This window comes from Cavia porcellus, unplaced genomic scaffold (genome assembly GCF_034190915.1).
Source record: "Cavia porcellus strain 051 isolate PalLab524CR breed Dunkin Hartley unplaced genomic scaffold, mCavPor4.1 scaffold_33, whole genome shotgun sequence".
Classification (NCBI taxonomy): domain Eukaryota; kingdom Metazoa; phylum Chordata; class Mammalia; order Rodentia; family Caviidae; genus Cavia; species Cavia porcellus.
In genome coordinates this window covers 26,149,787-26,175,522 of record NW_026947516.1, presented here as the reverse complement: position 1 = coordinate 26,175,522, position 25,736 = coordinate 26,149,787, and the positions used below count along the sequence as shown (strand labels likewise).

Here is a 25,736-nt window from a genome sequence, read left to right as displayed (position 1 = left end):
TGTCAGGCTGTTTGCCAAAGCAAGTTTGATTTTGTTTTGTAGTTTTATCTTATAATTTCTAAAGATCAGGCAATCAAATTACTATAAATTACTATGCTATTTTATATTACAATAAAATCCTTCATGGATGCATGTTCAATGTCCCCATGTATAGGCTCTTTAGAGACAAGCCTGTACTCTGTTTTTCTATTCCTACATCAATACTGTGCACAGAAAAGCTGTTTGTTTAATATTCAAGAGGCCAGAGAAAGAATAAAGAAAGGAAAGGAAGAAAGGAAAATAAGCCAAACAAAATTTAAATATGCTAAAAATTGACATTATTAATCTAAAATATTACAAAAATAAAATTAGGATATGCTCAGGCTGTTCAGTTTATTTATCTAATACTGCTACCAAATTAGAATTTTGTGCATTATTTCACTTTGGAGAAAAAATTCTTACGACTTTATTAAAATTTATAATTAAATCATCACAAAGAATCAAAGGTAGAGACATTAGACTAACTGATGAGATGAAATTGTGAGGGATAACAAAAAGGAAATGGCAGGAAAGAAAAATAGATTCAAAAATGAATTGATCGGTGTGAAAATAGACATTAAAGTTGGACTGAATTTCAATCCTTAGAAAAGAAAGTTGAAATTTCAAATCATACTAAATTTGCAAGTTTTTTCTAAGATATAGTAAACCGCATCGTGTATCTGTAAAGCACTTGTGTAAATGGAAATCAAGACTCTTTTTGCTCTGACTGTACTACCAAACAATGCTACATCTCCACCTAGTGACATGATAGCACAAAGCCAACTTCCGAGACTCCTTTCACTACAAAACAGAAGAAACTAAACCCATGTTAATTCCTGGTATTAACTTGATAGCATGGGAAATGTGCTGCACAAATCTAACGTGTGGAAGACAGCAGAGCCTAGATAGAAGCAGCCACGTTCAAATTCAAAGACTCAGGATGGCTTCTAAAACCACATGTGAATAAGAATTTTTTAAGCATCACAATGAACAGTGTATTAATGTTATAATTAAGAATCAAATGATAAATCTTTCAAAAACTCAAGACATCACAACGTAGATTCATACACAACAGTTAGCTAAAAGAAGTTTGGTGGCATTCATGGCAAAATCAAAATTGATAAAAATCTTTACAAATTCTCATAGCATATCACATACACATTTAGTAAACATGTGTCAAATAGAACAATTCTCTGACCATCATAAAGTTCTCAACATGCAGTCAATCATGCTGATGGAAATGTTTTGTTTTGCTTTACTTTGTATGTGTTTTGCTTTTTCTGCTGTTGCTGTTGTTGTTAAATTAGGAACTGGAACTATAGGCCTCAAGTAGTTCCCAAACGTGGTTGTGTAGAGTTTACTACCTAGTTAAAAAAAAGTGAAGACTATGAAATGAATCCCTGAAGATTCTAGGCAGTAGTTCTGTGTTAAGGCCTGGGAATCTACACTTTAAGAAGTCACCAGCTAATTCTAAAGAGAAGCTAGATTTGGGGACCACTTGCCTGGAAAGTTAATTCTGACACTGTTTCTCCTTGGACATGAATGATCACAAGGTACTGCGAGTGTTTGATAATATATAATAATAATAAATATATATATATATATACACACACACACACACACACACATACACACATACATATGTGGTACTTCTATTTAAGTATATAAAAATGAATAAGCTTTTAAAAACCACTAACATAACAACCACAATCTAAGTATTACCTTATAAATATCTTTTTTTTTGTCTTTTTCTTTTTTATAGGTACTGGGGATTGAACTCATGACCACACACTTACAAGGCAGGCGCTTATGCCGCTGAGATAAATCCCCAGCCCCTAAATATCTTTTTATATTCGAGTTGTATTTAAATTTTGTCATTTTTTGTGGTATCAGGGATGAAATTCAAAGCCTTTGCACTAAGCTGTCTCTAGCTCACTTTTTAATGTTTTATTTTGAGATTAGGTCTTCTTAAGTCACTAAGTTGCCTAGGCTTGGCCTGAACTTGGCACTTCTGCCTGTGCCTCCCAGAGCACTGGGATTATATGTATTTATATTTTCTAAAATCAATTTTTTATTTTCTAATAGAAATAACAATTTTAAAACCTAATTACCATGGCCGGGGATATAGCTCTGTGGCACAGCACCTGCCTGGCAAGCGTGAGGTTGTGAGTTTGATTCCCAGCACCAAAAAACAAAGTAATTGTCAAATTATTTTTATCTGTAATATATCTGAGCCAGTATTTACCACTGATCTTTAAAATACAATATTAGGAAATTATTATTGGAATTGCACATAAGTGATAGTCATTGTTTTAGGAATCTGTCTGCAACAGTAGTAAGATGTTGACCATAGAATAATTAACAAAACTGTGGACATGGTACATACATATTTCCCCAGGCTAAAATGCTTGAACTGCAAACACACAAGATTCAAAATGAAAAAGGCTGCACATAAAAGAGTAGGGTAAAGGTCTGGTACCCTGGCACATATTTGCAATCACTGCCCTCTAGAAGGCTGAGGCAAGGGGACTGCAAGTTTAAGCCTGGCCTGGGCAACTTAGCGAGTCCATGTCTCAAGAGCGGGCTAGGGATATGGCTCGGTGTGAAAGTGGGTTCCATTCCCAGTGCAAAAACCCCAAATAAATAAAGGATAGGGTAGAGTAAAGATTCACACATTCATATCACTTGCCCAACAGACCCAACCTAGCACACAGGAAAAAATGTATTATAGAAATTATTTTATTAGTCATCTTAGAACTCCGTTATCAAGATTAAGCCCCTACCCCAAACACATTCAATCATCTGCTTACAAATATCTTATAAGAGGGCAAACTAGACTAAATTTGAGTGCTGAAAACAGTTAAAATGGGGATGCCAAGGGCCTTAACAGAACTGAGAAACACATGAAGCTCAAGTGTAAGTAAGTAGCCACTGTCAGAACAAGACAACCATAAACAGCCACAGCATTACAAAGTCACAGACGCACTGTTTTTAATTTTTAGTTTTTAATGAAAATAACCCCACACCATCGTCATTCAGTACTTACATAAGGGTAATCAAAACAACAAGCAAGTATTTTAGAACTATATTTCCCAACAAAGCACACCTAAAAAAAGATTACCTTCTCAATAATTCCATCACTCCAGTGATCAGTTCTCGTTGGAGACACCTGGTGGCAGAGCAACGCTATCTCCTTTTAGCATGGTCCAACCTAGGTGCTCATTTCAGAGTGAATTTTTACTACATATGTAATAAAGGCTCCTATAGTCATCAAAACCAAAGATTCAGCCCTCCACCTGCATGTTCATATGCACACAGAGCCAAACTTGAATCTGGGATCTATTTCACAAGCGCCTGAAAATGAAGTTGATAGGCCTATGCCTTCACCTTCTGTACCATTTTACTCTGGCCACATTACACCACGGGGGAAGCTCACAAAGGCCCCACGGACCCACACACTCCTTAAGAAACTTGCAGAGTTGAAAACACTTACTTTTTAGAAATCCTTTGAAGTTTTAAAGCAATTCTAGTATATCTACCACCATCTTTCCTTCCTCAAATACATTCAATCATCTGTCTACAAATGTTTTATAAGAGCGCAATCTAGACGGTGTGAAAACAGTCAGGGACCTTGGAGATACCAAGGCCCCTAAGAGGATTGACAAAAACATGAATCTTAGGTGTAAGTGGTTTTCTTAAGCAGTAGATCCTCCCTGACTAAAGGAAAAGGGCAACCAATCGCTAGGGTGAACGAACCTGAAAACTCAGTCACAGGCAAAACAAAACAAAACACTGAACCAGTAAGTTCATCTTTTGGGAATTTAGGATGGTGAGACTTAGAATGACCAGGCAGCACAGAGCCCAAAGGGCACAGCTAGAGTTATCATGACCTAGTAAAGCTTAGAATGCCAACACTGCCCTGAACAGGCTGTGTCTGAGTCATCCAAAGACCAGACAAAAACAAAGGTAAATGTAGAAGGCAAAGAAAGGTGGAGAGGCTATTCCTGGGCAACTTCAGTTGCAAAGACAATTTCCAACGTTTCTAGCTACCACTATAAAGAGCTTCTCGTTCTTGGATTACTATGGGACCTATTAGATTCTTTTAATAAATCTAGTTCTTAAACTAGCATGAGTCTCTGCTACTCGCAATCTAGAGTGTAAAACGCAAGCAGAAGACACTATTTCTGAAACAGAATAAAGCCACACTCTCAGGAGACCATTTGTATGCCATCACGCTATGCAGTAATAGCATATAGGAACAACACAGGCAAGTTAACATCACTGTGAGAGCTGACTTCTGTATTATCTAAGTTTGTACCTTCAAAATGAGCTTACCACACATTTTCCACTTGATTTTCTGGTTTCTTATAAAGAAAGCAGGGAAAAGGGTCACAATGGAAGGCACCTCCCAAAGGATAATAGGTCCTGCTTTTTAACACTAATTCTAGCATTTACTGCCCTGAGTCTATAATTTGCAGATGTGTAAAGGTAGATATTAATGTGCTAAATAAGCAGCAAGGAGGCATGCTTCAGGGATCTGCACAATTAGTGTTATGCAGGATGCACCCACACTCTTACACATTTATACAACTCTCTAGTCAAAAATAAAAACATTGTCTCTACTCTTCCACATGAAAGTCTTCTGTAGTCTGTTTCAAGAGATCCAAGTATGGGATAAGTTTTGCTTCACTAAGGCTCTGAAGAATATAAAACCCACATACACACAGGACCGCACACATGCATACAGGGTCATCTGGGCTGGACACCTGTTTAGTCGAGTCTTCGCAGATGAGAAAATCATGGGTAGAGCTGTCGTTAAAAGCCAGAACCTTTACTCCCACATTAATCTTAAAAGGAAAAAATATAGAGAGAGTTGGAAGATGGAGCAATCTTAGAGAATTATGGGAGAAGGTAAAAAGCCAGTGCAAAAACACCAACTAATCTAAAATGGGGAAGACAGTGGTAAGACTTTCCAAAGAGTAAAAGGAAGCCAGTATCAGTTTCTCACTTTCCTTGGCACACTTGGGGGTCTTGGGGAGAAGAGCCAGTGAGGCTGATGTTGTTTCTGAGTGCTTGGGGGCCCAGATTCCAGTGCCTTTCAGCTAAGAGACACTCAAGATTTTTTAGGCCTCTTGGTGTTGTTCTCTCAGTCTTGTTCTCTTTCAGTCTTATTTAGAGCTAGAAAGAATGCTGCTTATGAACTGACACTCAGATAATTGAAGCAAAGAATTGACTGTCCAAATTTGCTTTAGTCTAAAGGGAGAAAAAGGCCTTCAGGTTTCCTTCTAGATTGCCTACCCCATTGTGTCCTGGTACCAACATGATTAAAGGCCAGTTCTCCACTAAGGAATAACAGCTATGGCTATTTGGCTGAAATCCCGTTGCAATATACAGATTTTGAGTATCACAGTTCAGATGTAGGAAGGACTTCAACAACACTGACATAGAGAACAGGATGGAGGCTACTACTGTTGGGTACTGAACATACCCAGGAAGGTGGTGTGTGATGGCCGTTAGTGCGAGAGATGGGGAAATATACAAATTCTATGAATTTCAGAGACAAATATTATTCACAGTACAGTATTTACAGTTGCACAACAACCTGTAAATTAGGCATGAGTTCAAGTGTATCAAGTGATGTTTTCACTGGGACATGAAAGCAAGTAATTTATATTATCTCCTTTTCCACATTTCCTAAATATTCTTCAGTGAGCAGTTTCATTATTGCAGTTATATGCTGTTAGTCCTCTTAACTTTCCCAAATGGAAACAAGAGCTGAATGACTAACCAAAATATTAACTAAAGTGGAAAATCATAAACATTACCTTAAAATGCATATTTAAATAATTTATTGTTCTTTTAACCTGGCTATATAAGTCCAAAGTCTTTTCTTTTAATATGGATTAGTCTGGGGTTCCAAGATCACCTTTTGTGTTTGTTTGTTTTTACCATTCAGATTTTATTTTCATTGAACTACAGAAACACTTATTTTAAAGATCAAATGAATCTGCAAAGCTTCTTAGAAACAGAATCAGCTTTCTGTCCTACTCTCTCAATTTCCGTCTCTTCAGACATAAGTACTATAATTTCAATTATTTCAGTTGATTTTTCTGGCATTTAGACCCATATCATAAAATATCATATTTATGTTTGTACTTAGTGATTCACTCTATTCATTGTGTGTTTACTTCACAGTACTGAAAATATGAAAATATCTGTGTGTGCAGGTGCGTATGTGCACAAGCATATTAGAGGACAAGGATTCCAAGCCCTTTTCTCTGAGCTACATCCCCAGCCCTTTAAAAAAACTTTTTTGAGACAGAGGGGTCATCTTTTTTGGATAAACACTAGCATACCAATAAATAGGAATTTCAATTCCTGTTTCTTCAAAGTATTATAAATTTACAGACACTTGTGAAATAAACAGTATGGATTCCTTCTAAGATTTGTACTCTTTGCCAGCCTGTCATCTAATAATTTTCTTGTTCACATTACTTCCATTACTTTTTTGGGGGGGTTGGGAGGATACTGGGGATCAAACTCATGACCTCACACTTGACAGGCAGGTGCTTGTGCCACTGAGCTAAATCTCTGGCCCAATCCTATTACATTTTAAGAGACTTTCCTTTATTGAGTCTTCCTAAGTCATTCAACATGGCATTAATGGAAAAAGTCCCTTTTTTTCAGTTTACATGATATTTAAATAAATTATGTAGATACAACAGGTACTATCATTTAAAACCAACAGTTTTGGCACAAATAAGTGACCTTTAGCAATCATACATCTCACCAATGGAAGCAGAAGTATAAAAGCATTTTAGAAAACACACCAAGCCAAAAACTGCAGTGTGCTGTATCAGCATGCATGATTTAAGAAGGGAAGGAATGGTGACAAATACATGGATGTTGCTTTACAGTATTTATGCACTTTTTTATACCACTTGCTGACTTTTTTTCCTTAAGGCAAGAAATGAAACACACACACAGATGTTTGTACACAGGGACTAATTATGTAGTTCAGGTTGGCCTTTAACTCACTACATAGCACAGGCTGGCCTTGAACCTGTGGTGATCCTCCTGCCTCAGCCTCCTGGGTGCTGGGATTACAAGGTGTGTGCTCCACCCCCAGCTGAAATGAAAAATATCTGTAAGAGTTGCACTGAGGAACTGGGTGCATATCAGTGCCTCCTCCTTCTCCCATGAGTAACCCAGGAGTGTGGGACAGGATATGCACATGCACCTGCATGTGGGGGAGGAAGTGGAATTCTGAGCTGCAGAGGGTGATGAGGAGTGACTGTCATTAGGGTTAGGGTTAGGGTTCTGTCATTAGACAGAGCTTCACTAGGAATCTAGGCCTTAGTTATGCCAAACGAGGTGGGGATAATTATATGAGAGGAGCCAGTAAATTTTACTCACATTACACTACTGGATATAAAGTTTAAAGGGGGGAGGGAAGAGAGAAGATAAAGTTGTGAGAGAATATAAGAAGAGGGAGGATAAAGGATTTGGTCTCATGGTCAAATTGTGAATAAAAGAGACCAAGAAAAACAGGGATGCTGTGGTTGGGATCTTAAGTGCCCCTTAAAGACCGTGTGTCCAAGGCGTGGTCCCCAGTCTGTGATGCTATGGGAAGGTGGTAGGACCTTCAGGAGGTAGGACCAGTGGAAGGAAGTTAGGTGACTGGAGGTATGTCCCTGAAGGGGATTTTGGGACCCCAGCCCCTCCTCTCTTTGATTCCCAGCTGCCATGAGGTGAGCAGCTTTGCTCTGCTCCAAACTCCTCATCATGATTCTGCCTCATCACAGCCCCAAAGAGATAGGGCCTCCAAGCAATGATGGAGTTAAACCTCTCAAACTGTGGGCCAAAATAAACTTTTCCACTTTTAATGTGTTTATCTTGGGTATTTCGTCATGGCAATGGAAAGCTGAGTAATACAAGGAGTCAAAGAGGTAGACTGTAGACAAAATATTCCAGGTTTTTTTTGCAAATACATACTGAATTATTCTGCATATTCTTCAGCTAGTTTTGGTACCAAACTTCTGCCACTAAGTGTAGTGGTATAAAAGTGTACCAAAGTAATTCTAGATCTTTAGAAATCTACACTCAGGTTAGAGAGAGCAACATAAAAGCAAATCACAACAAGACCAGGTAATTGTATGTCTAAATAGAATAGAGTAATGCAGACCTTAGGGGTTAAGTCACAGCAAACTTCTCTTTGAACTCTTATAAGGGCCTCTGACTTACTTCAGCATTGCTTAATTTTTGTTCAAATAGAAGTAGTAACAGTTCCACAAAACTCCTAGTTACTTAACAAATTCTAGTGGTTTTTAGTTAAAGACTCCCGCAAAGTTAATGAAAGTCTATGTGAAAAAACAAGATGATAAAAATGAGTGTTTTCAAAACTTGACTATGAAGAATTCCAAACGTACATCAAAGTACAGAGAACAGTAGAATGAACCCCCATGTGCTGACCTGCAGCCTCAACAATTTTCAACATATGCCCAATTTTTTTTCATTCTCTTCTCTCTGTATAATTTTGAAGCAAATCCCACATATCATTTCATATTATGTGTAAATATTTAAAATAGTCTCTCAAAGCTAGAACTCCTCTAAAAAAACAAAATCACATCAATGTCACACTGAACAAAACTATTCCTTAATATCAAATATCTAGAATTCAAATTTTTAATTCTTATAAAAATCCTGAAAGTACCATTTTACAGAAAGAAAATGAAGCCCAAGACATTACATAAAATGTTCAAAGTCACCTAGCGAACCCTCATGTCCATCAACTGATGAATAAATGACATGTTTACACACATGGAATGTTTTCCATTATGAAGAAGGAATGTAGTGCTGACAAGTGCTACAAAACAGATGGCACTTGCAAACAACACACTAAGTGAAAGACGTGAGTCACTAAAGACTGTGCACTGTACTTGTATTTATATGAAATGTCTAGAATAGAGGAGTATTTACAAAGGCAGATTAGTGGTTGCCTAAGGCTAGGGAGAGGGGTAGTAGGGAGTGATTGCTAATAGGTACAGGAATTCTTTTGGGGGAGAAGAAAATGTTCTAAAATTGGATTGTGGCGGTGACTGCACAATTCTGTGAATAAGACTGAATTGTACGTGCATTTTAAAGTGGTGAACTATAGAGAAAAGTGGTGAACTATGAGAACTATGTCTACGTAAAATTGTTTTTAAAGTAAATTAGTGCTAGATATGGCAGTTGCATGCCCGTAATTCCAGCTCTCAGGAGGCCGAGGCAAGAGGATCACTATGAGTTCAAGACCAACTTGGGCTACATATACTGAGTTCAAGGTTAGCCTGAACTATGTAGTAAGACTCTGCCTCAAAAAAACAAAACAAACAATCAGTCCAAAAAAATCCAGAAAAAGAAAAGTAAATTGTCAAAAGGTTTAAAATTTATCAAACTAAGGAATATTTATAGAACATCTGTATAGGCACTATACTAGGTTCTGTGTGAGTTACACAAGTTGAAGACACAAAGCCTAATGTTAAACAGATTACAATTCAAGAGAAAAGGCACAGATGCAAAATATAAGGTGGGTCTATTGACCTTGTAACTGAAATAGTATGAATACACATTTTCTGATTAAACAGAAGCAGCTTGGAAATCAGGGTCAGCTAAAACCAACAGGCCTGCATCCTCATCCCTGGATTTAGGAATGCCCAAGTTAAAACAATTGCACAGGTTTCCCTGAGCTATGGTTACTGAACAGAGACAGAGATGGAGACCACGGAAGACTTGTGGTTGTAAAAACTTGCAAGGGCAGTGTTTAGAAGAGAGATGAAGAGCACAGTAGGAGACTCAGGAGAAAGGGACTGGTTGGGAATCTGAAGCGGAGATATCGTAACACTTAAAAAAAAAAAAAGATCAAAAAGGCGCAGAAACCTATTGGATCACTCCCACGCAGGCACGCTTTCCAGAGACAGCATTTATCCTGAACAAATAATGAGGAAATTGCTGTTCAAATTCAAAATATCTGGGCACCAGGGATTTCTGACTACAGGGCCCAGTTCTGTGCTGAGGCTACAGGTAGTGCCTATCTAAGCTCACATGCCACACAGAGTCTAGTACCATGACTGCACAACAGACAGATGCTTAACTTTGATAAATATGTCAATTGAACCCAACTTTAAACTGAGGAAACTTTCAGGTAACAGTAGTAATCATAATTTAGAGTCTGCCAGATGTGGTGGCACACACCTATAATCCCAGCACTCAGGAGGCTGAGGCAGGACTGCTGAGAGTTCAAAGCCAGCCAGGGCTACAAAGTTGAGTTCATAGCCAGCCTGAACTGCATAGTAAAACTCTGTCTCAAAAAGACAAAAAAAAAAATGCAAAACTTACGATCTTACTTAAATGTTTCCTGTTTGAGATACAGCTACAAGCATAGCCCTGATCAACAAAATAGAACTCACATTTGGAGCATTACAAATTACACATCTTTACCTGAACTGTCTAGAAAGTACATTTCAAGTTTAGAAGAAATGGCTGGGCCTCCTGTGGCCTGATGTATCAGCAGACAACATAACCCTACAGCCAAGCTGCCTCCAGGAAACCAGGATGCCATTTGAGCTGCAGTCAATCACTGCACTGGACCCCTTACCTTTCACCACATCAGCCACGTTACAAGTTGGATCAATACTTCCTATATGTTTTGGATGCGCAGGATTAATGTCACCACCAAACAGAAGTGCTAAACACAAAAGGGAAAAGACAGGATTAAAATATAGAAGGCTGGGGTGGTCAAGCAGGGAAAATGGGCAACTCTACCAGCCAAAGAAGGAGGAAGGCTGTGCTTTAAAGTCTGTCATCATAGCCAGCAGTGACATGTGCGGGAACCTACACTTTTCTCCTCCAGCCATTGTGACAGATGGAGAAACTTGCTTTGATCCTTAGCTAAGTCTACTCACTTTCTCAGGACTGCTCCAGACATTTGTTCTGATATTCGTTAAATATTCAGAATACACAGTTTATTTTTTGGTGGTGCTGGGGATCAAACCCAGAGCCTCACACATGCTAGACAAGTGTTCTGTCACTGAGCTACACCCTAAACCCTGCTCTACTGTTTTTTGTTTTTTGTTTTTGAAACAAGGTCTTGCTGAGTAGTGTAGGCTGGCCTGGAACTCACTCATGTAGCCCAGGTTGGCCCCAAACTCACAGCGATCCTCCTGCCTCAGCCTCCCAAGTGCTGAGACAATAGGCATATGTACTTACTTTTTGAATCAAGCAAAAAATTGGGAATAACTTGGGCTATATAAAAAATGGCTAAATAAAATAGGAGAGTTTAAGTTACGAAAAATCCTAAGTATGGGCCATAAGCCAGCACTTAAAGTTCTAATGATTAAGAGGAAGAAAACTAGAGCTATATAACTTTGACTGATGATCTAAAAACATGTGCGTACTTAGAAAGAAATTGCAGTTATAATCTAGTCAAATCATATGTACCTTATTTTTAATGTAAACTGCCATATATTTGTTCTTAAAACATGCATTTAAAATAAAGCCATGCTTAACATTAGCTTAACCAAATAAATTAGGAAAATCAAAGTGCTTTGTCCACTGATTCAATAAGGGTGAAGAATTAGGCTACAGATGTGGTGAATGCTCTTGCTTAAGAATTATGAGATCAAAGAGATGACACTGAACATGAGCCAAAAACTTTTCTGTGATGAAACTAGGTTTTTAAAATATGTGCTTATCATGTTAGAGAACAGACTAAAATTCTCTCAGTGAGGGATTATAAACTGATAATCTCATTTAGTTAATTTCACTGATCACTGAAATAAGTGCTTAACCTACCAAATAAGTGTCAACCTACCATTGCTGTATTTCCAGTATTGATGTTTTCAAAACTAAAAAGGAAAATGTCCTATATCCTGGGTAAAGAGTAGAGCACATGAAGATATTCAGAGATGAACACCCAGCTGTACTCCATTGTGTGTAAACACTATATTTTCTTTATCCATTCATCTGCTAATAGACATATAATTTGTGTCTAACATTCAGCTATTATGAATTGTGCTGTATAAACATGCATATATCACTGTGTTATAAGGTCTTTCACTCTTTCGGGAAACTACCTACAAGAGGAATATCTGGGTCAAACAGAATTTCTAGCTTTAGTTTTCTGAGGAATCTCCATATAGATTTCCACAGTGGTTGTACTAGTTTGTATCTCCACCAACAAAGTAGAGTTAATAATCAAATTTAGCAATGTAGTAGGATACAAAAATTAACACAGAAATAAAATTTCTGTAGCAAAAAAGTATAGCTCAGTGAATTAACAGGAAAGCAACAGGACAGCAAGAGGAAAACTTGCAGGAAATCATTCTGGTTACCTTTTCAAAACTGGAACAACAAAACCCAACTTACTATGCTGGTTAATAAGCATGCGAAAGGAGATTCGATTGGTGTAAAATCGATCCAGAAAATACTGAATGTTACTGCTAATTAAGGGATCAAATCCAAACTTCTCCTTGTATTCAATCACTCCTTGTGCCATTGTAGGAACCACATCGTTGTGTCTATTTCTAACTTTAATCAGAACTTGCAGAAAGCTGCATGGGAAGGAAACAAAACATGATCAGTCTTTGTGCCTCATGGGCTGACGCTCACACTTCCCAGCTCCGTTCCCAGGCTGGTTACCTGCTCACATTTTTGTAGATTTTCATTATGTGCTAAAAAGAAGTATCCCTAAAAAACTAAAGTATTACCTAAATTTTTGCTTAAAACTTTCTACAGAAATTCTTCTTTTAAACATGCATAAAGTAAAAAGTTCTAGTAAAGAGAAAGTGCTCAAACACTTTGTAGGAATCCACTGACTTTTTGAGTAAGTGATTACATATAATGTAGGTTTTATAAATGCTTACTGAATAAAGAACTGAAGTATCTAATACTGATATATTTATCAGTATTTGTTCTGATAACATGAGGACAATTCCCCCCGCCAAAAAACCCCTCCAAGAATTTATTAATGGAGCCTTAAAGCAACAGCTCTCATGAGTAAATGAAGAATGTCAAACTTTTTAAGGAACTTTTTGAAGTCAATTTCTTATAGCAATAAAATGTAAAGACAGCCAGGTATGGTGGCACATGTCTGTGATTCCAGTACTCAGGAGGCTGAGGCAGGAGGATCACTGTGAGTTTGAGGTCAGCCTGGACTACAAAGTAAGTTCAATGCTGGCCTGAACTGTATAGTGAAAAGACAAAAAAAATTAATGATGAAATGTAGATAAAAGAAAGGCAATTAAAATCAATTTATTTGGTGGCACATGCCTATAGCCCCAGCTACTCAGGAGGTGGGAGGATCATTTGACCCCAGGAGTTCAAAACCAGCTTGGGAATAGGGAGACCCAGTTTCATAAAGCAAATAAAAAAACTTATTCAAGCATTTTGGCAGTATTGTAAAGATACATAGGAAAAATATATTTAAAAACATAACTAAGAATAGAAAGATAAATCAACCAACGGAACCAAAAAAAGTTCAGCTCAAGGATGGGCATGAATGCAAAAATTTAGCATACTGAGTAAGTGACACTGCAAATCAGTAGGAAAATAATCAAATTAATTGTGACAGCAGGCTAACATTTAAAGTCACATCCCAATTGCAAGCCTTAAGGTAAAAAAAAAAAGTGGATTTAAAAAGTAGAAGGCTGAAATCACAGAATGATAAAAGAAAATCAAGTGAGTAAGCATATAACTGGCGTAAGGAAGACTGTTCTTAGTTTAACTAGGAAGGCCGAAACAAATGATGTGAAGAAACAAATGGCATGACCATGTAAAATTTCAGTAATTCTATATGAACATATACTATTAATAAAAAACAGCGAAACTGGGAATGTACTTCACAAAAGTTATTACACTTAAGAAAAGCACCCTATCACAACACTAGATAAAAGGTATCAATGAAAAATTTACCAAAGAGCAAAAACACAAATGCCAATAACTTTATCCTCACAAAAAAGGTAAGTTTTTTTTTTTTTACAAAAGTTTGTATTTACCAGAGAATAACCAGTGTCAGTAGAGTAAGGAAGCTTAACCGACACATTTCTAAGGGCAATTTAACAACATATATTAAAGCTTAAATAAAATAATTCCACTTCCAGGATTGATTCTAGCAAAATAACCAAAGTGAACAGTTTTTTTTAAAAACCTGTGGTCTAGCGCACTCTTTGTAGTAGGAAGGAAACTATAAACCATTCTAAAATCTAACAACAGACTACATCAGTGTTTCTGTCAAAGACAGATACCATATACACTGGTAGTGTCATAAAGTTATACAGCTCAAGACCACCACAACCATCTTAGTTTGTGCAAATACACTCTATGACAGTAGTGGTGAATCAATGGTACACATATTATTTATTTTTCTTTTTTTTTTAATTTTATTTAAAGAGAAAAAAACAAAACAGAAAAAGGGTATAAATAATACAGAAGTTCAAAAAAAATAAACGGTAAGAAATCACTAGTTAATAGATTACATATTAAAAAGATGTTAGTATATAAAATGTTTTTTTCTAAACTAAGATCTCAGCATTCAGGTTTAATTGCAGTACTGGCACTTTGCTATAAGTGGGTTTTGGGTTCCAGTTTGGGTACTCATCTCTGAAAGGTTCACCATCACACAAAAATGAAGACCAGGAATAGTGGTGCATGCCTGTAATCCCAGCACTCTGGGAGGCTGAGAAAGGTGGATTCACAGTTTGAAGCCACCCTGGGAATCTCACAGTCTTAGGGAGACTCTGCCAAAATAAAAAATAAAAAGTCCTGGGGCTGTAGCTCAGTATGAAGGCCCTGGGTTCGATCTCTAGTACTGTGGAAAGGAAATGGAAAAGGAAAGAGAATGGAAAAGGGGAAAGAAATTGGGAAAGGAGAGGGAAGGGGAGGCAAGGAGAGAGGAGAGGAGGAGAAGGGGAGGGGAGGGCTGAGGAGGGGAGGGGAAGGTGGGGGAGGGAAGAGAAGGGGAGGGGTGGTGGGGAGGAGAAAGGAAGAAATGATCCATCAAAGCATTTGAATGTATCCCTGTCACTTTGTGATACATTATGAAACTAATAATAATAGTGTAACTCTATGATGTAGACACAAACTTATTTTTATAAAAATCTTTGTATATATAAATATATGCATGCTTAGGAAAAAGCAGAGACAGAAGGAAAATGTTAACAGCAGCTGTCCCTTGCTAGTAAAAATTGGGGATACGTTTCATTTTTACTTGTCTGAATAGTCTTATGTTTCTCAATGATGAACTATTTTTGTAACACATATATACATAGAATGACAGCAAAGATGAATAACTGACTCAAATTAGAAGGGTACAATTATTCAGAAGAAATTTTACAATGGACAATTTGCAATTATGTGATACTCTACAACATTTATATAAGTTAAACAGCCCTGAATTAAAACGACCCACTGTAGTAGAGAAGTCTCTTAATTTATCTGAAGGGAGGACGCTTTCCTTAGTGGTTCAGTTCCACAAAACTTTCCCAGTCTCCCAGGCCCTTCTGAACTCTACCACTGTGATCACACTTGTCCTCTCCGCTACTTTCACTTCACTAAGATGAGTCCCTGACTGGCAATGTCATATAACCTCTCACTAAACAGAAGAGGCCACCACCATGAAACTCACTAACCCTACATTCTCCACCCCACCAAGAGCAGCAGGTTTTTCAACTCCCACAGCTCCTAAGCAGGCTGGTAAATTGGGTGTTACGGAACTTCCCGACTAACAGCCACGATCACGAAGACCTAGCACACACTGGATTCAGGCTGGCTACTTATAAAGCAGGATTATGTTCATAAATTACATCCAAGGATAATCTGCTCCAGAAATCAAGACAGGATTCCAGAAAAATGTGTAGAAACTTAGTATCATGTACTTCTACAAATCTATATCCTCAAATTTAAAGTTAGGGAGGCCAGCCCTCATTTGGAGGATTTCAGCCAAACAAAATGTCACCACCTAATAACTTTTGAGAAAACAAAGCTTCTACATTCAATTCATTTGATATTGACACTGTTAACAACAGCACTGGTTTGTATCAAGGAAACTACTGCATTTGGGGCTCTAATTGAATGCTTGCTCCTTCTACACTTCACAGACTTGTTAGACAAAACACTTAGCAAAGTATAAAGCAGATCAGGACCTTTTCCCCTTTGCATCTTAATTTATGAACTTGGCTAAGTACTCGTGAGTCAAACCAGGAGTTATGCCGGTACAGTATGTGGTAAAGAACCCAACGTCCAGGGAAAAGGAACTGGGTCTGCTATGTCCTCCAACTGTTCAGAATGGTCACAATCTTAGGCAGGTCATTTCACAACTCGGAATTCAGTTTCCTTATCTGTGAATTCAGAGGTCTGGGTTAAATACTACCCAAGGTTGCCTGTACAATGCGCTGTTTCCTAGATCTTTTTAAGGAAAACCTATCTGCCTGGTGTCTGTTCCTTAGCTATATGGATTAGGTTTACACTCAGAAATTTCTTAGCATAACAGGCCTGCTATGTGTATTGGCTCATCTCTATATGAAATGGGAAGAAATTAATGTGAATGCAACAATTTTTCTTAGAGAAAAAACCCACACAGCTAGGGTTAGTGCTTCTTAGCTAAGTTAAAAATGAAAAACAAATACTTTCCATCAGCTTGAGAACTTAGCAGTCTTTGTGCATAATGGCAGCAACAGAATTCAGGTTGTTATATTAAAAGCACATTCTTTTATGCTTCACCAAAATAAAAGCATTACAGTTTTTCTGTGCTCAAGTGTAATATCACATTGAAAAAAATTTTTAAATTGCAAAAGACTGAATAGATAACTCCTGCATACGTGGAGGCCACTGCATTCTTAAACCTACCACTAGATGGAACATTTACTACAATGTTAAGAGTTAGTACCCAGTTCACCTTGACTAAATGTATTAAGAACTCGGTCATGAAACAGCAATTTCAAGTAGCATGATTTCTTGTGTGCTATGTTAAATTCTTAACTCAAAAAATTTAAAACTGCAATGTTGACTCATTTGCTAAGGAAAGCAATGCTTTTGTCCAAATTATATTTCCTTAATGATATGAGTTTCATTTACCAAAACCGTTTTTTTCCCCTAGTTATTTTTATGTTTAGGTAAGTGGTCGCATACTTACTTATCCAAGACTTTTGGGTCCTCAGCATTCTTATTTTCATATTCTAAAAGTTCAAGAAAACTTTGCATATACCTAAAAAATAAGAGTTACTGTTAGTTGCCTACCCAGCATCCATTTCTCTTTCTCCTCTTCCCATGAGTATGCCAAATTTTCCCTCAGATTTCATCTCATCCCAACACGTAAGTCAGTGCTTCAGGAGGAGCTGTTGCCTCCATGGCACATGACAGCCCTGTTTTTCTCTTGTCATAAATTATTAATTAGTCCAGGTCTAAGCCTATCACTATTTCTCTGAAACAGGGATTGGCTCAGGGATTGGCATATACCTCAATCCAGGCTAGTTAAAGGAGAGACTTGCTGGAGGCCTCTGGAAAAGAAATCTCCTTGCTCTGCTTTTGCACAGTATTCTGTGCAGATGTGATGTACAGAACTGCTGCAGCTGTTCTGCCACCAAGAGGTAATTAAGCCAGAAAATGAAGCCAACACCATCAAAAGCAGGGCTTTGATAACCTCATGAATCTTTGATTCAAACCAACACCAAAAGCTCATCCCTACAGCTGAACCTTGTAGTTGCAAAAGCCAGGTTTAGCTGCCTCTGCTGCCATTACAAATATATCTTTTTTTAAAATTTTATTTTGAAAGTATACAACAGAACAAGTCAAAATAAAGCCAACTAAGATCGTACAGTGAAATTGGTACAGAACTTCACAGCAGGTTACCGGGATAACAGTAATAGGTATCACAGTATATTTTGTTATCTTTATAATAGTTGTTCTTTCAATAACATATATCAAAATGAGATGAAATATAGAACACAATAGAACTTATCAAAACAGAATATTGAATACAGCAGTATCATTAATCAGAAAAGAGCAAAACAGTAATAAAAATATTTGCCTTCAAAGAAATGATAGAAGGAAATCCCCCTTATTTGCTATGGTCAACCTCCCAAGAGATGCTCAGATTTCTGGTTCCCATTCGCTAATGGGCGGGAGGGGGGGAGGAGGAGGAGGATAGGGGAAGTGGGATATTTGACTCTAGGCCATGTAGCAGTAGGTTCACTATTGCTTAGCAGGGAGGTAGGATGGTCATTTGTTTTCACAGCATCCTCAGTTCCAACATGGCGCGGACCTCAGGAGCTGCTGCCTGCTGCTGGTTCTCCCCCTGGAAGGGCTGCAGTCGGCCAGACCAACCACCGCTTACCAGGGAGGGAAGGTACTTGCTTGGCTTCCCAGAGTCCTAAGTTCCAACATGGCGTGGATCTCAGGAGACACTGCTAGCTCTCCCCCTGGAAGGGCTGCAGTCGGCCAGATCACCACCACTTACCAGGGAGGGGAGGTGCTCTACAAATATATCTTAACTGATATTCCAAGTTTATGGTTTGACTATCAAAATATGTACATATAAATTTCAAGAAGCACACAAATGACACTGAAAACAATAAAGAAGGTGCTGTCTCAGACTGAAATTAATTTCATTGATACAAAATGGAGGAAGGTATTTTAGGTCCTCAAACAGCTTCTGGATTAAGAATTTCTCTACATCTCAATAAAAACCTGTACAAGAAAAAAATGCTTACAACATTAAGATCTGGAGAACACAGAGTATCAACTACATCCAGTCGGACTCCGCTAGATCCAGTGCAGCCTCAGATATTCCAATTAGAAGTGTGTGGTTTCCATTTTGGAGCTTAGCATATTCTGAAAGAATTATGCCTTTATTCTAACCATTTCCAACAACTAATCACCACTAATCCTATTACAGAGAATGAGGACATTTACGTGACTTAAAATGACCATTACACACAGAAATCCCTAAACAGCAATGACTTGATTCATCGACTCATAAGAGCTTTGGGACAATGCATTTCATACAGTCATACTCTGGTATAGTTTTTTTAAAAGTTTCTAGGCACTTCTGGGCATGGAGGCATATGCCCATACTCCCAGCACTCGGGAGGCTGAGACAGGAGGATTGTCACAAGTTTGAGGCTGGCCTCGGCTACATAGTGAGTTCAAGTCCTGCCTGAACTACACAACAAGACCCTGTCTCAAGAAAAAGTTTCTGGGCTAGGTACTGTTAAAGTCGTCAGGTCAAAATACCCTGAGAGGTCAAGTCGGCCAGTCCCAGAAATGCCCTCTGTACTGCCATATGCAAGCAAGGCCTCCTCTCCTCCCCAAAAGGGCCAGTCGTATAAAGAACAAAGGCAAAAATGGAGAGAAGCCCAAAACCACTCTGAGAGTCCAGCCTGAAAATCAAGACAGCAAGAAAAATACCCTATGACTGAGGTGATCTAGGATGGGCCCCTAGATAGGCTCAGGATGGGGCTGGTCACCAGAGAGACAAAGTGATTAGAGGGCTGCAACTTTCAACCCCATTTTCAACATCTGGGAGAGAGGAGTCTGGAGATTATGCTTTACAAAAACCTTAAAATAAGGTGATTCTGAAAGCTTCTAGGTCATAGAAGGTGCCGCATTGGGAGAGGGAACAAAACTACACACATCACCCATACCCTATGCACTTCTGCCATTTGGCTATTCCTGAGTTGCATCTTTTACCATAAACCTATAGACAAGCAAAGTACTTTCCTGAGTTCTAGAAAATTATGAAGCCTGACCAGAGGATTGTGGAAACTCAGTTTACACATTCAGCCAAAAGCATAGATGGCTCAGGACTTGGTGGTTGCCACCTGAATGGGAGTCGGTCTTGAGAGACTGGGGCCTTAAGCTATAGGCCTGTGCTAACTTCAGGTAGTAGTATCAGGATTGAATTAAGCTGCTAAATGCCCAGTTGGTGTCTAGAAAATCAGAAGACTAGTGGATGGTGTTGGAAAACACTGCAGAGCCAGCAATTTATTTTGAAGCTCCTGAAGTAGCTACTACAGGAACAACAGAAATTGCCATCACCAGGTCAGGAGACTTGATCATGCCCATCTAGAATCCTTACCACAGTGGTACTTAGCAGTCATTTATAGTTTCTGCTGGAAAATGTCTAATGGCCCTGAAGCAATAAAGAAGTCTCATGCAGAGTAAGGAGATGGGGTAATGGGGAGGGGAAAGGAGACGAATGGGAGGATGGATACAATCAAGTAGGCTATATGCATGTATATCAAAGCCACAGTGAAACCCAACAGTCTGTATAGTTAATATGCACTAATTTAAAAAGAACAAATGAGAAAAGGCCAGTTTATGGAAGAAAGCTTTAAAATCTAAAAGAAAAAGGTGTTTCAAGCAAACAAGTACTTGTTGCCTCTTGTCAAACAAGCTAGGAATTCAGAGCAAAATGTAGCTGACTATGATGCCACTGTCTCTCGGACCTTTCCTGCCCTGTAAGGTGTAGGGACCTCAGAATGCAGGCACAGAGTCTTTGCTACTTTTCTAGGAGAGACACTGGATATTGCACCTCTAAGACTATCTAATGTAGTGCTTCTCAGATGATCCATTGTCCCTGAGAAACTGCGACATTATTGAGGAAGGGTCATCCACACTCTTTCAGTAACTTGGCCTCCACAAATCCTTTTAATGCAAGCTGATTAGCAATTTTATCTTCCATATATATATATATATATATATATATATATATATATATATGTCTTTTTCCTTTTTATCGGTACCGGGGATCGAACTCACAACTGCCTGCTTGCAAGGCAGGCACTTATGCCGCTGAGCTAAATCCCCAGCCCCTATCTTCCTTATATTTGTCCACAGTGTGCCCTGCTCCCAAGATGCTGCCCCTGTGATGCATACAGTCAATTATACCCACCCCCCAAGGGCCAGTGCAAGACCACAACCAGCACCTTTTGCCCCTCCGTTGTGTTCCTGCAGCACTGGGTCTGGCCTCCTCAACTGGTCCAGATTTCTCCAAGGACTTCAACTTTGCTACTATAATATGGAGAAAATGTGCAACTGGTTCTCAAATATATGCAAATACCTTTCTAAAAATACTTCACCTGCTCATACATCCTAGTGTTTACTGATCTTCCGCTGCTTACCTAGTGGAGTATTTCATCAAAAATTCAACTTCCTCAATTACCTGCACCTGCTACAATGGGTTTACCTTTAAGTCAGACTCTGTTAAGGTGTTTCACTTTTTGTAAGATAGGTGAAGCACAGCAAGGAGCTGATATTTTTCTAATCTGAGGTTCCCCTTCAAATGACTTGCTTGTTTTCTATGAAAGATACTATCTTTAAGGACCTTCTTTAAAAGGAAAACAAAAGGAGTAAGGCTGACACTTGATAATCATCTCTACAACCACAAACATAAAATCTGAAGTCAACACAGTGTCTATTATGATTTAGAAATATTTTTTAAAGTAAGCTTTTAAAAAAACCTGTTAATGGCATGGAAAACCCAGCTGTCCCCAGTGACTCATTCCCAGGCGGGTAGCATGTGTGTGCACTTGTGTGGAGAATGGTTCCAAGGCCAAATGTTCAGAGCATTGTGGGAAGAGTCAGTTCAAGCCACTTTACTTACCAACTCTGAACCAACCCCACCGAAGGTCGGTTCAGTAAATTATCAGGCAGAAGATTGACTTCTCTCATTGTGTTAGCCAGTCGCACGGGCAGCTCCTTTCGTAGAAACATGTATGACGTTTTCTCACATGCATTATCTCTCCCTATTAAGAGATGAAAAATGTTCCATGATTTTCAAATCTAACAAGTAGAGAAATAAAAGTGCTTTCATGGTAACACAGCTATTAACTGGTTGGGAAGAGGAAATTAAATAATCCTGTGGTCTCTAGTTAAATTTTTATCCTCTCTAATAGCAAGTTTCAGAATATAACTTAATTATAAAAGAAAAAGAGCATTTATCCCAAGAGGCAATCTTGAAAGCATTTTTTGCTTAACACAAATATACTCCTGGTGTTACCAGTGGCAGTATAACAGTGACCTGGGAGACAATCTGAATTTGTTTTCAAATAAACACTGTAGGAAAACTGCCAAGTACAAAAGTAGTAGCCCATATAAATTCACTGCTGTTTTCAGGGAGCTCCGGGAGGCAGCCGATCCATTCATTCCACAAACATTCGCCTACTGTGTGTTTCTTAAGATTTTCTTCAACTCTATTTCTTCAGAAACCATAACTCTGCCACTGTGGGACATAGCCACAGAGTTGGGAGGCTGTGTGGCTTCAGATGAGGGACTCTGACTGAGCTGCAGGGTTCACTGATTCCAAAGAAACCAGCCCATGATACCTTAACAGGTGGAGTGATCTATTGTGGCATATCTGTAAGGGGACGACAGTGCTGATGAGAAAGTGAAACATATCAGGCACAAAAAGAAAGCCCTATATGATTTCACTCACACATAAAATCTTTAAAAAAAAAGTGATCTCACAGAAGTTGAGAGTAAAATGGTGACTACCACAGATGGGAGACAGCAGGAGGAGGAGGCAACAGGGTGAGGTGGATCAATGGGCTCTAAGTTACATTTGGATAGGAGAAAGTAGTTCTTCTGTGCTACTGCATGGAAGAGTGACCACAGCCAATGGCAACTGTAGTGGATCAATAACCAGTGGTCAAATGGTAATACTAGATGAACTGAATCAGCATGGTGCTGAGCGTGGATGGCTCATCTGAGGACTGTTGCCAGCATAAAAAGGAGACCTGGAAAGGAAAAAGAAGCATTGTGGGTTTTCCTAATTGTTGTTGTTTGGAGCTGTTGGTTCTCCTAGAGCTGCTGGTTCTTCCAGAGGAGCCTGTCACACTGGCTTCCCAGATACGAACTTTGCTGTTATCATCAGAGGAGCTTGGGACTTTGTTGTTGCTGTGAATGGTTGCACTTCACTTTAGGGGAGCTTTGGTCCGTACTTTGAGCATCATTTCCTGGCCCCAGAGGGGAAGATGTATGCTTTTCAGTCTCCAAGAGAAGCTTGTCATGCTGGCTTCCTGATACGAACTTGGCTATTCTCATTGTTAGAAGAGCTCAGGCCCTCATCATTGCTAAGGACGGCTGTGGTACTTTTTGAGGGAGCCCTGGTTCTTACTTTAAGCATCCCTTCTTAGCTCCAGTGCAGAACACTCAACTACTGGCACAGATCCTTCACCTCGCTGGCATAGACTTTCTAGCTTCCACAGCTAACCTTTGGACCTTCCCAGCACAGATCCATGAAACAGACTTACATGAGTCATTGTTGTAGGCTCTAAGTTTCCAGTTGGACTCATGGGGAGCCACTGTCATGGGCTCTAGGTTTTCAGCTGGACTCATGCAGGTTATTGCCATGGGATCCAGGCCTTCACCTGGATTTTCTAGATTATTAGTGTGTGGAAAGATTTCCGGCACTTTCTTGGAATTTGACTCTGGATGACTATCATAAAATAATAATATAAATCATGTGTCCTCCATGTAATTGTTTTCCTTGCTGAATGTAACGGCAATGCGCTACATATTTGAGAGCACAGAATCCTAACCACTACACCACCGGGGCACATTTGTACCATATCAGCTTTTTTGAAAAAGGTGAAAGGACTTTGAATGTTTTCACCATAAAGAAATGATGAGAAGATGATGACATGTGCCCTGATTCATATATTAGACAACATATATGTGCATCAAAATACCACATGATGCTCAATTTTTATGTTTTTGTTTATCTCAAAAATAAAAGGTCAGAGGTTCTTCTAGGGATTGCTCTGAGCTGGTTGTGCATAAAATTTACGCCAACAGGACACAAGAGAAAGGACACAACAAGAAAGAGAACTGAAGAAAGAAACCTAGGCCTCTTGTCCTGTTGTCACGTGACCAGAATAGTTCTATGACTGGTCTTGCATCTCTCCCTCAACTCTCTGAAAAACGGATAATGGCTAGAGGGTGGAGGACATGATAAAAAGAGATGAACTTTGGAGACAGAAATAGCCTTCAGCCACAATTTCTCTAATTTGGGTTCGTGAAATCTTTGGCAAGCTTCTTCACTCCTCTGAATCTCAGCCACCTTAATCTGTTTTGTGGGGCTCAAACTGATTAAATGTGTTAACATGTTCAAAGCAAGACATGGAGCAAGTGGTGGATAAACACTAGTCCTTCTGGTCTCTGTGATACCCCCTTGTACTGGCTAGGCCCTCCTGAAGCCCCAAGCTCCTTGGAAGTTGTTCTGGGATGGGCAGCATCAATAAAATTCATCCAACACTTTTCTCCTCCAAACTTTCATTCTTCCCTATATAATAAAGGCAGAAAATGAGAGATTCAGAAGCCCAACTTTCTAACAATTCAATCAGTTTCTTCCTTTTCTTGCTCCACCAAATAAGACTTGAAATACACAACCCCACTTTCGAAGTCATCTGCAGAATCTTTTTCCCACTAACCCTGAACCATTTCTCCACTTTTAAAAAACTTAGAATAAAACATTAGTCTTAATCCATCCTTCATTTCCTTCATTTTAAGGGAGTACAGTGATGACTTTCAGTAGATTAATCTTTAATTCATAATTCTTTCACTTTTCCTCATCACTTTGACTATGATGAGTACTTTAATCCTCAGATACCCATTCCAAGTAAGGAAGGAAGGGGTGTAATGCCCCAAAAATGACCATCCAATATTTACTCTCTATATATAATTTTGGTTAAGTCAAGTTATATTATTCTTTAAAGTTCTATATAAATATTTTTAGTTTTAAACAGACTAAAATGCTGATATTTGTCATAGTGAGTATCATTATATAAAGAAGGACCTATTTATTTAAGTTAAATATAAATCTAGATTGTTACATGCCAAGAGAAAAGTTTTGCATCCAGGTTAAATAGAAAGGAATGGAATGACAGAGTCCTTTCTTTGACTAAATTTGAGTCAAGTGCCTCTAAGTCCTATGTTTGAGTAGGCCCTGACCTTGGACTCTGTGTTTGCTTGCTTAGGTCAGTTTTTCCAAGAATCTTGCGAATATTCCTTATTCTTGGTACTGGATCACCCTTGATATCTGATCAAATTCCTTGCCCCCTGCCCTGGCAATCTGATCACCCTGACCTGCCTTCAGTAAGAATCTAGTTGAATTGTTCTAGCAGGAATCACCCCAGCCTTGACTTCTCTTTGTAACTGCCCACCCAGTGACCCCCGCACTCTGCTCCTTAGTTACAAATCTTACCTTGTCCCTGCCACATGCAAAGTTCAGCCTGACTTCTCTCCCCTACTGCAAAACTCCACTGCAGTACTCATATATATTTAAAGTTTACCTCACCATCTTTATTAAGGATCCCAAATGACTTCTTCTGAAACAGAAGAAAGTTCTGCAATAGAGAAGTATAAGAACTCTGTAGTGTAGAATTGGAACTGGGACTATCGATATGAACTCATGATGCTAAAAAATTGCATGAGTCCCTTCAGGTATTGAAAATTTACAGGCTTGAATTTTCCAGCCCACAGCTGATTCAGAGCAACAGATGAGAAGCACAAAGACAAAGGCTGAGAGCATTAAGAACAAGCTGGTAAGTCAGTATCTCTTCTCTGAAAACCATGGGTTAGATGGTTTCAGAATTAAAAGGTTTGCATACTTTAGGAAGGTAAAAAGGAGTATATACCATGTTTTCATAATACAAAAAAGATTCTTTTTGGTACCAGGGATCAAA

At 38.7% G+C, this 25,736-nt stretch overlaps 1 protein-coding gene across 4 annotated transcripts in view; it reads right to left on the bottom strand.

The window, feature by feature from the left end:
- Pdk3 (pyruvate dehydrogenase kinase 3) overlaps window positions 1–25,736 on the bottom strand; it is a 74,429-nt gene that overhangs the window by 28,164 nt on the left and 20,529 nt on the right. For all 4 annotated transcript variants that reach the window (XM_063242979.1, XM_063242978.1, XM_063242977.1 and 1 more), the window contains exons 2-5: window positions 21,656–21,797; window positions 17,186–17,257; window positions 12,424–12,608; window positions 10,655–10,744 (exon numbers count right to left, since the gene is read on the bottom strand). In XM_063242979.1, coding sequence (XP_063099049.1) covers window positions 10,655–10,744; window positions 12,424–12,608; window positions 17,186–17,257; window positions 21,656–21,797 — 489 coding nt within the window. The remainder of the gene's footprint in view (window positions 1–10,654; window positions 10,745–12,423; window positions 12,609–17,185; window positions 17,258–21,655; window positions 21,798–25,736) is intronic.